A 17,821-nucleotide genomic window follows, 5' to 3' on the forward strand; every position below is an offset into this window, starting at 1 on the left:
TAGAAGAGGGCTCATCCCAATAGCTTCACTTTTTTTCTTTCAGCAAAACAATGTACACTTTATTTCAATAAAGAAAAATCTTTAAATCATTCATGCATTCTGGTCACTTCCCTGTGTTCCGGTGAGTTTTACAGAGCTGTTAGCGTTATTATTGCCTTTCCTCCTCGTTAATTCTAACCCTGAAGGTGATATTCACCCTGGAGCTATCATTTTTCAGCCAATCATGCCAACTATTATCACTTCAATCTTCGCCAAATATAACGTCATGATCTTACGTTGGTTTTTTTGTTTTTCAGCTTCCTCTCCAAACACGATCTTTAGCGTTTTCTTGTCTCTCCAAATGCAATGTATTCTTCGAAAACATCAGTAATCCAGCTTCCATTCACAACCTCTTCTCTTTCATTTTCGTTTATGTAACCATGGACCGAAAGCGGTATTTTGTCTTCATTCCAACATATTGGGAGACTGGACTCATAATTTGGTGCTTTATCTGTCCTTCTGCTCTTCTACCAGACTGAATCAAAATCAATTTGTCTACACATTAATCCAAACTTAACTCTCCCCCTACCGCCAGCCGTTGGAATTCTCTAACTGAGAGGCTAACCCGGCTCTTTTCAATCCTAATTCTTCTTGTTATCGTGCCTAAGCTGTTACAAAGAGGCTATTTCATTCACTTTCAACATTTTGCTGTTTCCCATCAGTGAGTGTTTCCAGAGTTAATGATAAAACAAGACAACATTCATACATTAAGCGCTTTATTGTGGAAGAGCCGCCTGTGTAGAAAACTTCCATAATATTAGCCATTTCATACACCTATAGAGCGGGCTCATCATCAGATTTGCAAACTCGTCCCCTACCCGTACCCACGCTGAGCCATTCACCTCTGCCTTGCAGGTATACTCTAGAGTATTATATATTTATAAGTATATGTATGTATGTACATATATATTATATAATACATATATATATATACATACATATGTATAGAGTATATATATACACATATATATACACAAATATATGACAACGTGTACAAAGATTTTTATGATTTCAATTGAGCCACAAATACCCAACTAATACAGGATTCACTTTAAAATGCGAAGAGCTTACACCCAAAGGTATTCAAAAATCACTATCACTCTAGTTCCAACTCACAAAGGCTAGATAGATTCGAAATCTGACCAGGTTTGGAACACTTCGGTTGTTAGTTTTTTCCAAGGGAGACTGAAGTCGATATATGTTATTTGCTGTTTAATACTTGAATATGTATGTATGTATGTATGTATGTATGTATGTAATAATATCGGAAATTAAATTAATTTGCTTCATACATGCAGAGAGATAGCCTACTGTAGGTGCTCAAGTGAAAAAGTCAAGGTTCTGGATATAAGATTTAGGGGGAAATTTATATTCTGTACGTGCGTACAGGTTACATAAACAAAGAACCAAGGAAACTATTATTGTGGGGAGAAAATCAAGGACTCTCACTGCCAGAGTTTATTTACAGAATGGACTTGGCATGTCCTTTAACGTTTCCATGTGGACGCGTTTAATTATGCACCACAATTCTCCCTCAGAGCCCATGGCAATCTCTTATCTAAAACGAGCCAACAGGTCTTCAATGGCAAACGTCCTTTGCGGGTGACGAGTCAATACCTATTTACTTTTGACTTGGCTCTGCGGTCGCTCGTTTCAGTTTGCATGCGAAAGCAGTTAAGCTTTTTCTCTCCAAGAAATTCATAAACGTTCTCCGAAAAGCAGAACTCTCCATATTACTTTCCAGGAAAATTATGAGTATTTTGGCTTCCGTAATTACATGGCCACGCCACTGCAGAGCACAATGGAGCACTCGTGAAGCGGGAAAACTTTGATTCAGTATTGAAGCTTTCCACATATCACGTTATTTTCTTGGATACTTGGTGATATTTATCATTTTCATGACTTCAGCAAGGACAAAGCGAATTGTTTGCCATGCAAACGATAGCCAAACACGTCAGGCAGGGATTCAGTGAAAACTTCTGCTTCGCTTTCAGAATAGGAAATGATATCATGTTTATTTTATCGCTTCTATTCTGACTCTCATTCAGTTCGCTCCCTGATTTTGTTAAGGTTTTTATATAAATACTTTGAGCTGTTTTTTTTTACAACAAACTAAAATAACAGAAAAAAATCGTGTCAGAGGAGTATAAGGATTAAATTTTAATATACATAAAAAGCATTGTCTCATGTCCATATATATATATATATATATATATATATATATATATATATATATATATATATATATATATATATATATATATATATATATATATATGTGTGTGTGTGTGTCTGTGTGTGACTACTACGCTGAATAGAAATATATATACACGCATATTTTTCTTTTAATAATTTTAAAATTAGAAACCTAAGATCTAGCCAATATTACCGTGAAACTAAAACCACAAGAAAATCCGAACTCTTGACAGACCCATACAAAATTTTGCACACGGCCTCATGTCACCCCCAGAAAGGTTTATAATTCAAAATTCCGTGACAGACATACACAGATATAACAAATAAAATTTTCGTTTTTAGTCCACCTTTTCTTCAGTAACGTTATGGGAGTCACCAGTGGCTTGGGTGGAAAGCTCCAGGTTTTCTTCAAGGACTCACGATCCATTGGGAATATCAAAACCTTGAGAAAATTAATTTAGAAAATTCCTTATTTACCGATATTAGGCATCAATAATAAAGTAAATAATTATTATTAGTTATAAATGATTATTATTAGTTGATTAATAATGTCAGGGAATGTTATAATGGGGATATAAGCATTCGGTTTTGCTAATAAATCATTAAAAGTATTACGGGAACACCTACAACAGACTTCACTTCAGACTCCATTCCTCCACCAAACCCTATAATCATATCCACTCAAATTTTTAACATCAGCGCCAGGTTAACTTAAGGAAACTCCTACAATAAAGGTAAAATAAAGTATCTGTGCATGCAACGTCTATATATGCAATTTTAGTAGTTATTTTTACGATCTTACTGAAATGGAAGTTTAGGAAAAAGCCTACGACCTAAGACCAGCACCCTGGCTTAAGGGTAAGCTCAAATTCGGCCATTTTCTTAGGCCATTTAACCCGGTAGGTATGCAACTTGAATATTCAGTTGCATAGAATTGCATGCATTACAAATCTTGGATAAAGTGAAATGTGAAGGCACTCATTTTCATGGATTTACACGAAACAGAAAAGTTTAGGGTAAGAGCCTAGGACCTTAGGCCACCACCTTAACTTGGAGGTAGTTGAAAAACAGCCATTTTCTAAGGGGATTTCCATATTCAATTGCATAGGGCTGTATGCAACATTTACATTTGCGGTTATAACAAATTTTTACTTTAGGTAGGTTGTCATAAACCTTCGGCTGCCACCATAGGTTAGGTAATTATGAAGGTGGTCATGTTAAATGTAATTTTCATATTCGACTGCATATAACTGCACGCAATATCCGTATTTAAAAGTGACAAATCTTAGGTAACATTAACTGTGAAGGCATTGTCTTTTTGAAAATACATGTACATTTAAGTGCACAAATTTAAATTATTTGTAAACCTTAAAATAACAATGATTCAATTGTTTTTTCCAGAAAACCTCCAACAGGCAATAAGACTGCACTCTTCCACCACACCCTATAATTTATAATATAACTTCTGGAAGCTACTAAAATAAAGGTAAGATAAAGTACCTGTATTTGAAGATGTAAAATTTTATAAAAGTTAAATGTGAAGGCATTTAAAATAAGCCCTCTTGGGCGTTGTTTAGGTTTAGGGGTGACTCCAGGGCCTCGTATATCACTTAATTTCAGCCACTTTCTAGGCCACTTGCATATTCAATTATATAGGATTGCATGCTATGCATATATATGCAATTTCAGTAATTATTTTCATGGTTCTACACGAAATAGAAGAGTTCAGGGTAGATCTAAGCAGTAGCTCTGTGGTGGCGATTTCCTTCTAACGTGACTTTAGATTTGGCTGCTAATTATGGACTGACCTTCAGTTTTCGTTGCTCGAATGTAATTAACCTGTAATTAACCCCTGAAGTCCATACAACAAGGGGTTTCCATACATGATCTTCAGAAGACAGAGCACGGGTAAGTCTGTTTGGAATGGTTCATATCCCGTCCGGCAAGTGCAATAACTTGTTAAACGTCTGGGTACCCCCCGGGCCAGTACTAAACACGGCGAAGGGACATTCCATCCCCCTGATGCCAGTACTAAACACGGCGAAATGCATTAAACTCCCTCCTGTTGGCGAATGGCACCCTCTTGTTTTTCCCCTCCAGAGGGCGCCGCCTCAACGTAAACATGTCCGCTCCATTTATGTGTTCTCCTCCACCCAAAACCCCGATTTCCCACAGTACCCCTTTACTGTTGAGTAGAGTCAGGGGGCAAATAACAGTTGGCCGACAACCAACAAACTCACCGCCAGTATCAGAAGCCCTAAAAGTGTAGAAAAAACCAGTTTCCAAGGTAAAAACAGGAGCAGAGCTACTACTTAGAATTACAGAGTTCAGGTAAGAACCTACGACCTTAGACCAGCACCATAGTTTAGGGGTTAGTTCAAATGCGGCCATTTTCTGAGGCCACTTGCATATTCAACTGCATAGGATTGCATGTGACATCTATATATGCAAATTCAGTAGTTATTTTCATGGTTTTGCATAAAATAGAGTTTAGGTAAGAGCCTAGGAACTTAGGTAAGCACCATAGCTTAGGGGTTAGTTCAAATGTGGTTATTTTCTGAGGCCACTTGCATATTCAACTGCACAGGATTGCATGCAATGTCTATATATGCAATTTCAGTAGTTCTTTTCAAGGTTTTATATGAAATAGAAGTTTAGGTAAGAGCCTAGAACCTTAGGTAGGCACCCTAGCTTAGGGTTAGTTCAAATGATGCCATTTTCTGAGGCCACTTGCATATTCATTTGCATAAGAGTGCATGCAATGTCTATATATGCAATTTCAGTAGTTATTTTCATGGTTTTAGAAGAAATAAAAGAGTTTAGGTAAGATTCCACGCCCACAGGCCAGCACCATAGCTTAGGGGTTAGTTTAAATGTGGCCAGCCTCTTAGGCCACTTGCATATTCAATTTCATAGGATTGCATGCAACATTTATATATGCAATTTCAATAGTTTTTTCACGATTTTAAGACCATACGACCCAAGGCCAGTACCCTAACTTGGGGTTAGTTCAAATGCGGTAATTTTCTGAGGCCACTTGCATATTCATTTGAATAGGATTGCATGCAATGTCTATGTATGCAGTTTCAGTAGTTATTTTCATGGTCTTATACTAAACAGAAATAGTTTAGGTAAGAGCCTAGGACCTTAGTCCAGCACCCTACCTTAGGGGTTAGCTCAAATGCAGTCATTTTCTTAGTCCACCTGCATATTCAGTTGCATAGGGTTGCATGCAATGTCTATATATGCAGTTTCAGTAGTTATTTTCAAGGTTTCACACGAAATATATAGTTAGGTAATTGCCTAGGACCTTAGGTAAGCACCATAGCTTAGGGTTTAGTTCAAATGCGTCCATTTTCTTTGGCCACTTGCATATTCAGTTGCACAGGTTTGCATGCAGTGTCTATATACACAATATCTGCAGCCATTTTCGTAGTTTTACACGAAATATAAGTTTAGGTAAGGGCCTAGGACCTTGGGCTAGCACCATAGCATAGAGGTTAGTTCAAACGTTGTCATTTTTTGAGGCCACTTGCATATTCTATTGCATACGACTGCATGTAACACCTATATATGCAATTTCAGTAGTTACTTACCTGGTTTTACACAAAATAGAAGAGTTTAGGTAAGAGCCTAGGATCTTAGGTAAGCACCATAGCTTAGGGTTAGTTCAAATGCGGCCATTTACTTAGGCCACTTGTATATTCAATCGCGTGGGATTAAAATTAACGTCGATATATGTAATTTCAGTACTTACTTTCGAGGTGTACCATCAAGTGGAAGAGTCCAGGTAAGACCCTACAACCCTAGGCCAGCAACCTAGCTTTAGGGGTTAGTTCAAATGCGGTCATTTTCTGAGGCCACTTGCATAGGACTATACATGCAATTTCAGTAGACATTTTCATGGTTTTACACGAAATAGAAGAGTTTAGGTAAGAGCCTATTACCTTAGGCCAGCACCCTAGCTTAGGGGTTAGTCCAAATGCGGCCATTTTCTTAGGCATCTTGCATATTCAATTGCATAGGATTGTCTGCAATGATTATATATGCCATTTCAGTATTTATTTTCATGGTTTTACACAAAATAGGAGTATAGGTAAGACCCTACGACCCTAGGCCAGCACCTTAGTTTAGGGATTAGTTCAAATGCAGTTATTTTCTTAGGCCACTTGCATATTCAATTGCACAGGATTGCATGTAATGTCTTTATATGCATTTTCAGTAGTTATTTTCAAGGTTTTAATGAAATAGAAGAGTTTAGGTGAGCCTAGGACCTTAGGCCAGCACCATAGCTTAGGGATTAATTCAAATGTGGCCATTTTCTGAGGCCACTTGCATATTTAATTGCATAAGATTGCATGCAACATCTATATATGCAGTTTCAGTATTTATTTCCATGGTTTTACATGAAATAGAAGAGTGTGGGTAAGAGCCTAGGACCTTAGGTAGGTACCCTAGCTTAGGGGTTAGTTTAAATGCGGCCATTTTCTGAGGCCAACTGCATATTCAGTTACATATGATTACATTTAGCGTCAATTACATGCTATTTCAGTAGTTATTTTTGTGGTGTTACATGAAAAAGAAGAGTCCAGGTAGGACCCTTCATCCCTAGGTCAGCAGCTTAGGTTTAGGGGTTAGTTCAAATGCAGTCATTTTCTGAGGCCAATTGCATAGGATTGTAAGTAACATCTATATATGTAATTTCAGTAGTTATTTTTATGGTTTTACATGAAATAGAAGAGTGTACGTAGGAGCCTACGACCTTAGGTAGGCAACCTAGCTTAGCGGTTAATTCAAATGTGGCCATTTTCTTAGGCCAACTGCATAGGACTGCATGCAACAAATATATATGTGCAGTTTCTGTACTTTTTTTTCATTGGTTTTACACGAAATAGAAGACTTTAGGTAACAGCCTAGGACCTTAGGCCAACACCTCAGTTCAGGGGTTATTTCAAATGCGGCCAGTTTCTTAGGCCACTTGCATATTCAGTTTCATAGGATTGCATGCAATATCTATATATACAATTTCAATACTTATTTTCATGGTTTTACTCGAAATAGAAGAGTTTAGGCCAGCACCCTAACTTATGGGTTAGTTCAAATACGGCCCTTTTCTGAGGTCACTTGCATGTTTTACTCGAAATAGAAGAGTTTAGGCCAGCACCCTAACTTATGGGTTAGTTCAAATACGGCCCTTTTCTGAGGTCACTTGCATATTCAATTGCATAGGATTACATGGTGTCTATATATGTAATATCAGTAGTTATTTTCCTGGTCTTACGGAAAATAGAATAGTTTAGGTAAGAACCTAGGACCTTCAGGCCAGCACCCTAGCTTAGGGGTTAGTTCAAATGCGGTCATTCTCCTAGTTCACTTGCATCTTATATTATTGCATGCAATATCTATATATTCAGTTTCAGTGGTTTTCTTAATAGAAGTTTAGGTAAGACCTATGACCCTAGGCCAACACCCTAACTTAAGGGTTAGTTCAAATGTGGTCATTTTCTGGGGCCACTTGCATATTCAATTGCATAGGATTGCATGCCATGCCTATATATGCAATTTCTTTAGCTATTTTCGTGGTTTTACACGAAATAGAAGAGTTTAGGTAAGAGCCTAGGACCTTGGGCCAGCACCCTAGGTTAGGGGTTAGTTTACATGGTGTCATTTTCTGAGGTCACTTGCATATTCAACTGCATAGGATTGCATGTAACGCTTATATATGCAATTTCAGTAGTTATTTTCATGGTTTTACACAAAATAGAAGAGTTTAGGTAAGAGCCTACGAACCTAGGCCAGCACAAAGCTTAGGGGTTAGTTCCAATGCAATTATTTTCTTAGGCTATTTGCATGTTCAATTGCACAGGATTGCATGTAGTGTTTATATACGCATTTTTAGTTCTTTTCAAGGTTTTACATGAAATAGAAGAGTTTAGGTAGGCCTAGGACCTTAGGCTAGTACCATAGCATAGGGGTTAGTTTAAATGTGGAAATTTTCTTAGGCCATTTGCATATTCAATTACATAGGACTGCATGCAATATCTATACATGCAATTTCTGCAGCAATTTTCGTGGTTTTACACAAAATAGAAGAGCATAGGTAAGAGCTTTGGACCTTCGGCCAGCACTATAGCTTTAGGGTTAGTTCAAATGCAGCTATTTTCTGAGGCCAGTTGCATATTCAATTGCATATGATTGCATGCAATGTCTAAATATGCAGTTTCAAAAGTTGTTTTCAAGGTTTTTACACGAAACAGAATAGTTTAGGTAATTGCCTAGGACTTTAGGCCAGCACCCTAGTTTGGGGTTAGTTCAAATGCGGTTATTTTCTGAGGCCACTTGCATATTCAATTGTATAGGATTGCATTTAACATCTATATATGCAATTTCAGTAGTTAATTTCATGGTTTTACACAAAATAGAAGACTGTATAGGTAAGAGCATAGGACCTTACGCTAGATTAGAGATTAGTTCAAATGCGGTCATTTTCTGAAGCCACTTGCATATGCATAAGATTGCATGCAATATCTACAAATGCAATTCCAGTAGTCATTTTCATGGTTTTACATGAAATAGAATATTTCAAGTTTAGGTAAGACCCTATGACCCCAGGTCAGCACCCTAGCTTAGGGGTTACTGTAGTTCATGTGTGGTCATTTTCTTAGGCCAACGGCATATTCAGCTCCACAGGGTTGCAACATATATATTTGTTTTTTTGATAAGAGGTTTTCTTATTTTTACTCTTTGGTAGGCTGTCATGAACCCTAGGCTACCACCCCAAGTTAGGTAAGTATGAAGGTGGTCATATTTAAAAGTAATTTTCATATTCAATTGTACAGAATTGCAAGCAATTTCTGTACCTGAAGGTGCCAAATCTTAAAGTGAAATGTGAAGAAGGCATTTAGTTATTTTCAGGGTTATACATGAAATAGAAAAGTTTACATAAGAGCCTATGACCTTAGGTCAACACCCTAAACTATGGGGTAAGTTAAAATGTGATCAAATTTACATTTGCAATTTAGTAAGTTTTTATTTATCTTTACCCTCAAAACTAGAGTTTGGGTGGCTGTCATGAACCTTAGGGTACAACACAAGGTTACGTTAGTATGAAGGTGGTCATATTAAATGTAATTTTCATATTCAATTGAATAGAATTGCTTGTAATATAATATCTGTATTTGAAGGTGCCAGATCTTTACCAATCGTAAAGTTAATTGTGAAGGCATTGTCTTTTGAAAAATACCTGCGCATTTAAATGCAAAAATTATATTTATTTGCAAACCTTAAAATAACAATGATGCAATTTTTTTCAGAAGGGAAAGACTAAAGGAGGTAAAAGGCATGTACCATACATGGCGGCGGAAACACCACATCAAAGGGAGGCCAGACTGGTAGACATGAGGGTGAGAGTAGCTGCATCCAGAGCAGCAGAACAACCAGAACAGAAGACCAAAAGGTCAAGAGCTACTGTATCCAGAGCAGCAGAAGTACCAGAACTGAGGGAGGCCATACTGTAAGACCAAAGGACAAGAGCTGTGCATTCAGAGCAGTCGAAGTATCAGAAGAAAGGGAAGCCAGACTGGTAGATATGAGGGCGAGTAGTTGCATCCAGAGCAGCAGAAGTAGAACTGAGAGAGGCCAGACTGGAAGACCAAAAGGCAAGAGCTGCATCCAGAGCAGCAGATATTCCAGAACACAGAGAGGCCAGACTGGAAGACCAAAGGAAGAGCTGCTGCATCCAGAGCAGCAGAAGTACCAGGCTGGAAGACAAGAGCTGCTGCATCCAGAACAGGAGGAGGCCAGATTGTTAAACCAAATGACAAAAGCTGCTGCATTCAGGGCAGCAGAAGTACCAGAACACAGAGAGGCCAGACTGGAAGACTAAAGGACTAGAGCTGCTGCATCCAGAACAGAGGGAGGACAGACTGATAGACCAAAGGAGAAGAGCTGTGCATAGAGAGCACCAGACTAGAGTGACAAGAGAAGCTGAAGTACCAGAACAGAGGGAGGCCAGATTGGTAGATAAGAGGGCGAGTAGCTGCATCCAGAGCAGCAGAAGTACCAGAACAGAGGGAGGCCAGACTGGAAGACCAAAGGCCAAGAGCTGCAGCATCCAGAAGAGGGAGGCCAAACTGACAGACCAAAGAAGAGCTGTGCATAGAGGGCACCAGACTGGAAGGACAAGAGCAGCTCCCCAGAGAAGTACCATAGCAGAGGGAGGCCACATTGGAAGACCAAAGGACATGAGCTGCTGCATCTAGAGCAGCAGAAGTACTAGAACTGAGGAAGACCAAAGGACATGAGCTGCTGCATCCAGAGCAGCAAAAGTACCAGAACACAGGGAGGCCAGACTGGAAGACCAAAGGACAAAGAGCTGCTGCATCCAGAGCAGCAGAAGTACCATAATAGAGGGAGACCAGACTGGTATATTTAAGGGCAAGAAAAGCTGCATCCAGAGCAGCAGATATACCAGACTGAAAGAACAAGAGCTGCTGCATCCAAGGCAGCAGAAGTACCAGAACAGAGGGAGGCCAGTGTAGTAGGCATGAGGGCAATTAGCTGTATCCAGAGCAGCAGATATACCAGAAAACAGAGGCCAGACTGGAAGACCAAAGGAAGAGCTGCTGCATGTAGAACAGGAGGCGGCCAGACTGTTAGACCAAAGGAGTAGAGCTGCTGCATACAGGGAAGCAGAAGGACCACACTCAAAAGATCTAAGGACAAGGGCTGCTGGCCAGAGAAGCAGAAGTACCAGAACAGATGTAGGCCAGACTGGAAGACCAAAGGACAAGAGCTGCTGCATACAGGGCAGTAGGCCAGAAAGACCAAAGGACAAGAGCTGCTGCATACAGGGCAGTAAAAGTTGCAGAAAAGAGGGAGGCCACACTGGAAGGCCAAAGGACAAGAGCTGCGGCATCCAGAGCAGCAAAAGTGCCAGAACAGATGTAGGCCAGAACTGAGAGACCAAAGGACAAAAGCTACTGCATACAGGGCACCAAGAGTGCGAGACTGGAAGACAAGAGCTGCTGCATCCAGAACAGGAGGAGGCCAGATTGTTAGACCAAATGACAAAAGCTGCTGCATACAGGGCAGCAGGAGTGCCAGACTGGAAGACAGAGCTGCTGCATCCAAAACAGAGGGAGGCCAGGCACCAAAGGAGTAGAGCTGCTGCATACAGGGAAGCAGAAGGACCACACTCAAAAGATCTAAGGACAAGAGCTGCTGGCCAGAGAAGCAGAAGTACCAGAACGGGGGAGGTCAGACTGGAAGACCAAATGACAAAAGCTGCTGCATTCAGGGCAGCAGAAGTACCAGAACACAGAGAGGCCAGACTGGAAGACCAAAGGACAAGAGCTGCTGCATACAGGGCAGCAGACGTACCAGACTGGAAGATCTAATAAGAGTTGCTAATCAGAGAAGCAGAAGTACCAAAAAAAAGGGAAGGCAGACTGGTAGACCAAAGGATGAGAGCTGCTGCATCCAGAACAGGAGGAGGCCAGATTGTTAGACCAAATGACAAAAGCTGCTGCATTCAGGGCAGCAGAAGTACCAGACTGGAAGACTAAAGGACAAGAGCTGCTGCAACCAGAACAGAGGAAGGACAGACTGATAGACCAAAGGAGAAGAAGAGCTGTGCATAGAGAGAGCACCAGACGTACCATAACAGAGGGAGGTCAGACTGGAATATCTCATAACAAGAGCTGCTGCCCATAGAAGTGGATGTACCTGAATTGAAGGAGGCCAGACTGTTAGACCATAGGAGAAGAGCTGCTGCATACAGGGCAGCAGAATTACCAGAACAGATGGAGGCCACACTGGAAGACTGCATACAGAGCAGCAGAATTACCAGAACAGATGGAGGCCACACTGGAAGACCAAAGGACAAGAGCTGCTGCATCGACATAAGAGGAAGTACCAGACTAGAAGACCAAAGGGACAAAAGCTGCTGCAGAATTCAGGGCAGCAGAAGCACCAGAATAAAGGGAGGTTAGGCTTTGACAGGTGGACAGTTCCAGGAAACAAACTCAAAGGAATTTAGCAAGTGTGAAGAAAAAGCATTTAATACATGTAGGTTCTCACGAGCCCCTATGTCTGCATTGGTTACATGCCCACCTTCAAAGTTCAAGGTCAGGTGTACTATGCCTTCATACCTTGCTTCCTTTGACAGAAGCAGACCAACGTTTTTTCAGATGCAGAGGTCAAAGTCAAAATGAGACAGAGCAAGATAATAAACCTTAAGGAAGTTAGTTCCTTCACAGGCACCATGCCTATGTCGCCATCTTCAAAACAGCCTTGGAGCTTATGCCCACAGTGAACCACAAGATTAGGATCAGGCTGGACACGAAGCATGAAGGAGAGCACTATAGATACTTCAGTGTCCCCACCTTCAACAAAGATGCCGTGGTGATGGCTGGCAATGGCTTGGAGCCCCATGACATCGTCCTTCACAAGGAAATCAGACCGTTCAGATGGTGGCTGACACCCACAAGTCCTAAGACACCCTGCTGTATCCTCTGATCTTCTGGCAGGGCGAGGACGGTTACTACTGCAACATTCCTTAAACCAATCTGGAAAACCAGTGGAGGAAAGAAAATGTCATCACAAGACTACTTACCCCTACAGAATCGTTGCAAGCCGGGGAAGAGAACCACTTTTTGAAGTGCGGGGTGCTGTTTCACCAGTTTCTTGTGGAAGTGTATGGCAAAATTGAGAGTGAGAGGCTTTGCTACATTCGGACCCACCAGCCACTGAGTATATCCATCTCCAGTGACACCAATCCAAATGAATTGGGAAAAAGCATTATCCTGCCCTTCAGTGCCATCGAAAGTCCCAGGCATATGCATGTGTACACCCAAGATGCGAGGACTTACGTGAGGAAGTACGAACTCCCGGACCTCTTCATCACCTTCATGTGCAACCAAAACTGGATGGAAATTCAGGAGCAGCTGTTTCCTCGGCAGTCCCCTTCCCACAGACAACTCCCAAGGGAAATTGACCAAGACAGTCAATGTCATAACCAAGTCACACATCTGAGAAACCCAGTGCTGGATGCATACCATCGAGTGGCAAAAGCACGGCCTTCTCCATGCTCACAAGCTGTTCTGGCTTCAGCACATCGACAAAATGTCAAAATGCAGAAATTCTGGTTCCTAGATTTTTGCCATAAGTCTGAAAAATAGTATGGGTTGATTTTTATAGTAAAGTTCTTTGTTGCAACATTTCCTACTCAAAATGTCCCTGGTAAATGCCAAACCTACTCTTTAATGGCTTTTTGGCTTTGGACTTAGAAAATTTTGTCTACATCTTCAAGTTATTTTTTGTGTAAAGTATGTACAGTGTTATTGAAAATTATTTTCTTTCCTGTGATTAATAATTTGTTTTGAATTTATTGATTTGAATAAACGTGTTAATAAAAACCACACCATGTGTTACTTCCTTGCTAAGGTAAAATGATCGAGTGTCAATCAAAGTATTCCAGAGCAGCATGTACGTCAATGAGGACTTGAGAACATACTCAGACATTACACTCCCATGGCCTGATGACATAAAAAGTATTTGCATGTTGGTGTAAACATAACTCCAGGTTAAAAAAAAAAAAAAAAAATTAATTTCAAAAGTTAAAATCTTATAATCTTACTAGCAGACCAATCCGGCACTGCCTGGGGAAACTAGCAGACCAATCCAGCACTGCCTGGGGAAACTATGCAGACCAATAATCTCTCCCTAACAACCCCCTCTTCTCTCTCTCTCTCTCCTGTTAAGATATTTCCTTCAATTTACATTGCCCAGCATTTTTACATTTCACATTTCACCTCTTCTCAGCCCCTCTTCCTATCGGTGCTGAACCTGGACTTAAGGGGCATTGAGAGTCACTATTCATCTTAGTGACTCAAAAACTGTGGATTAGACACTAATACCTGTCGTTTTTGGTCATTTTTTTGGTCATTTTTACATGTCGCCCCCTTCCCACCCTGACCCCCTTTGTTGCCAGTGATGACTTGCCCCCACAATAATCTTTTCTAGATAGTAAGTCATATGTATACCAAAATAAGTATGATACACCCATAGAATTTATTTAATTACTATGTCTAGGCAGAACCAGCCTGGTTTCAGGGAAACCCTTCCCACCCCCACCCCCTTTGGTGCTAGTGATGTCTTATTCCCACAGTATTCTATTCTAGATAGTAAATCACATTTATACCAAGTTTGGTAATTATTCAATGCATTTCAGAGTTATGCTGAAACACACACACACATACATACATTATATATTTATAGATTTCTTGTAATGATCACCTGGTGTAACGACTCCAAGAGTAGAATTTATCAAGTGTTATACCTGATATGTGAAACACTTCATATTATGCTACGATATACAATTGTACGCTAACATCTCACTTGATAATTTTGTGTCATGTATCATCTATCCTGTTCCCCGTTAAGTTGATTTACACCATATTCTTTTGGTGATCATCATATTTTTATAAGCTTTCGACTCCGTGATGTCAATTTGAAATTATCTAGCTTCCTACTGATGGGTGTAATAGAGTTGTTGTCCGGGACTGTAATTATTTTCTTCCCTAACAAATGTTCCTTTTCTATCCTTTCCCCTTTCCCCAAAATAGTTTTTCCTGGCCTTCATGTGTGCCCGCTCCCACCGATATTTAGGTATCCTAATGGTATTCCAGGTCTTCATCTAAGAATTTGGGACTGCAAATCCTATAAGCCCTAATGGCCAAACCTGTCATTACTCCTATTTTTATTTCTTTCCTATGACTGGGGAACCTATGTATATATGAATTGGTGTGTGTCTGCTTCCTGTATACCTTGAATTTTAAATTTTCCCCTTCCCTCTGGTCATGGTATGGATACTTGATAATATGGACTGTTTGTCCAAGAAAGCTTGTAACTTTTTCTGAATAAATACTCCATTAGATACAATCCAGTCTGAATGAGGTCCTTTTAGTAATTCTACTAATGCACAGAACAATTGTGTATGTGATAAAGTTAATATATATACATACATACACTGGCTGACCAACCCAGCGCTGCCCAGGAAAACTCTGCATGACAACCGATAAACATGACAACCGATAAACTCTCTCTCCCCTAACAACCCCTCTACTGTCTCTCACTTCCTCTCCCTCTAACTCTCTCTCTCCCTCTCTCTTTCTCACTCACTCTCTCCCTTTCCTGTCAAGATAGTTGCTTTAATTACATTGCCTAGCATTTCTGACATTTTATATTTCATCCTTTCTTAACCCCCTTCCTATCAGGGCTGAACTTGGACTTAAAGGGAATTGGGAATGTACTATTTATCTCAGCCACCTCGAAACTATGGATTAGACACTAATATCTGTCATTCTTGACATTTTATTTTTCACACCTCCTCACCCCACCTTCCTATCAGGGCTGAACTTGGGATACTATGGTATTGGGAGTGTCACTATTTATCTCAGCAACCTCGAAAAGCACGGATTAGACACTAACATCTGTCGTTTTTGGTTATATTTAAATGTCACCCCCTTTGGTGCCAGTGATGTCTTACCCCCACAGTATTCTTTTCCAGATAATAAGTCATGTATACCGAAATGAGGTATGATAAACCAGTAGAGTTTTAGTAACTATGCCTATGAGCAGAACCAGCCGTTTCAGGGAAGCCCTTCCCACCAGCCCCTTTGGTGACTTTTGGTGCTACTGATGTCTTACTCCCACACTATTCTTTTTGTGATAGTAAGCCATATGTAAACTGAGTTTGGTTGAAATTGCTCAATGCATTTTTGAGTTATGCTGGAACATACACACACATGCATCCATTTTTTTATATATAGATTATGGGCCCTCATTCGACAGAAGGAGGGTTTTGCAAAGGTTTCAAATCCCTACCTTAGGGGTACATTATGTACAACAGGTCCCGCAAAACCACACATAATGATCAGTTGGAACATCAAAGCCTTGACAAAGTAAATTGCCTTCCTTATTTAACGGTGTTCTTTTCATTAGTAGGTGTTAATAATAATGTAAATAATTTTTAGTTATTAATAATCATTATTGATAAATAATGTCAGGGAAAGTTATTCCATTCCATTCTCCTTCCCTATCTCTCCCCCTTCCCCCTCCCTCCTCCTCCTCCTATCTCTTCCTTCTCCCCTCCCCTCACCATATCGCTTCTACCTCCCCTTCCCTTCACTTCTCCTTCCCCTCCCCTTCACTTTTCCCTCCCATCCCCCTCCCCTACCTTTCTACCTCCCATTCCCCTTTTCCCCTCCCCTACAAGCTACTCGTAGACCGCCATTTAGTGTTTTCCTGGGCATCGCCTTGTTGGTCAGCTAGTGTGTATGTGTGTATATATATATATATATATATATATATATATATATATATATATATATATATATATATATATATATATATATATAATAGTACACTTATCTGCTGCGTGCATTTCATAAAATCGCAAATCTTTAGTTTATTTAAACATTAGAATTAAAAATCACAACCTAGTTTGTAATTTTAATACAAATTCAATTGAACAGCTAAACAGTTGCTGAAAAAACTAAGTGTACACCCAATTGGTTCTAAGTTTACCTGAGACAGCGGCTGGGCACACTCCCCGTACCCTTTGGAGTAGCTGAAGGTGAAAGTGCCACGGAATGGGCAAGTGATGGGCTCAGCGTTCAGTCGGAAGATTGAGTAGAGCATGGCGTCACCCGTGATACCCAAGCAAAGCGTCTTCAAATCTTGCCCTTCTTGGTGGCAGAAAGCTGAAAAAAAAAGGAAGGGTATTTTACAGTCAATTACCTGAGAACATAATTACACATACACACACAAATCATATATATATATATATATATATATATATATATATATATATATATATATATATATATATATATATATGCACACGCAAACATTACTTATTGTTACTTCTTTCGAATGAACACCATATTCTATATTCTTTGTAAGACTGTATTTCAAGTCAATGGCCCCTGTGGGCTTGTTCCATATGAATAAGGTTCACCTGAATAATAATAATAATAATAATAATAATAATAATAATAATAATAATAATAATAATAATAGCCGATTTAGAGAAAAACCTCATAGTTTATTCTTCTTCTACGAAAAAGGACTGAATATTTAGGGGCTTTTCTTCTACTTAGTAGTTTTTGGCGTTCAGCTTTACAATTTCTGCTAAATCATTATCATTATTAGTATCATCAATATTACTACTACTACTGCTGCTACTACTACATCAACATTCTTATGAAACAAGCCTAAGCAGCCTCTGAATAAAATAAATTAGATTTTCCTAAGATAAGAAAACAGAGAGGGAAAAAATAAACAAAACAATAAAGGGAATTTACAAATAAAAAATGCTGACTGTTAGAAAAAGACAAGCTTAAAAATATGATACTAGCGCACAACACAATTCTGTCTGGCCTTGGAGAAAAACCAGAATCAGGGAAACTGCTAATTATAACTAAAGATGAAGTTCAGGCCACATGAGGCCGGTTTAAATCAAAGGTTTAAGGGACGGAAAGCACAGGTCGGACATGTGACGTTTTGCGGATACTGTTAGGTG

At 39.8% G+C, this 17,821-nt stretch overlaps 1 protein-coding gene and 1 long non-coding RNA gene across 3 annotated transcripts in view; one reads left to right on the forward strand and one right to left on the reverse strand.

The window, feature by feature from the left end:
* The window catches only part of LOC136839446 (uncharacterized), a 552,172-nt gene that overhangs the window by 18,401 nt on the left and 515,950 nt on the right, over nt 1–17,821 (reverse strand). For both annotated transcript variants that reach the window (XM_067105502.1, XM_067105503.1), the window contains exon 5: nt 16,825–17,000. In XM_067105502.1, coding sequence (XP_066961603.1) covers nt 16,825–17,000 — 176 coding nt within the window. The remainder of the gene's footprint in view (nt 1–16,824; nt 17,001–17,821) is intronic.
* Nucleotides 2,867–9,938, forward strand: LOC136839447 (uncharacterized). Its single transcript, XR_010853341.1, has 3 exons — nt 2,867–2,969; nt 3,637–3,721; nt 9,549–9,938. It is a non-coding gene; the product is annotated as an uncharacterized lncRNA (long non-coding RNA).

This window comes from Macrobrachium rosenbergii, chromosome 6, assembly GCF_040412425.1.
Source record: "Macrobrachium rosenbergii isolate ZJJX-2024 chromosome 6, ASM4041242v1, whole genome shotgun sequence".
NCBI lineage: Eukaryota > Metazoa > Arthropoda > Malacostraca > Decapoda > Palaemonidae > Macrobrachium > Macrobrachium rosenbergii.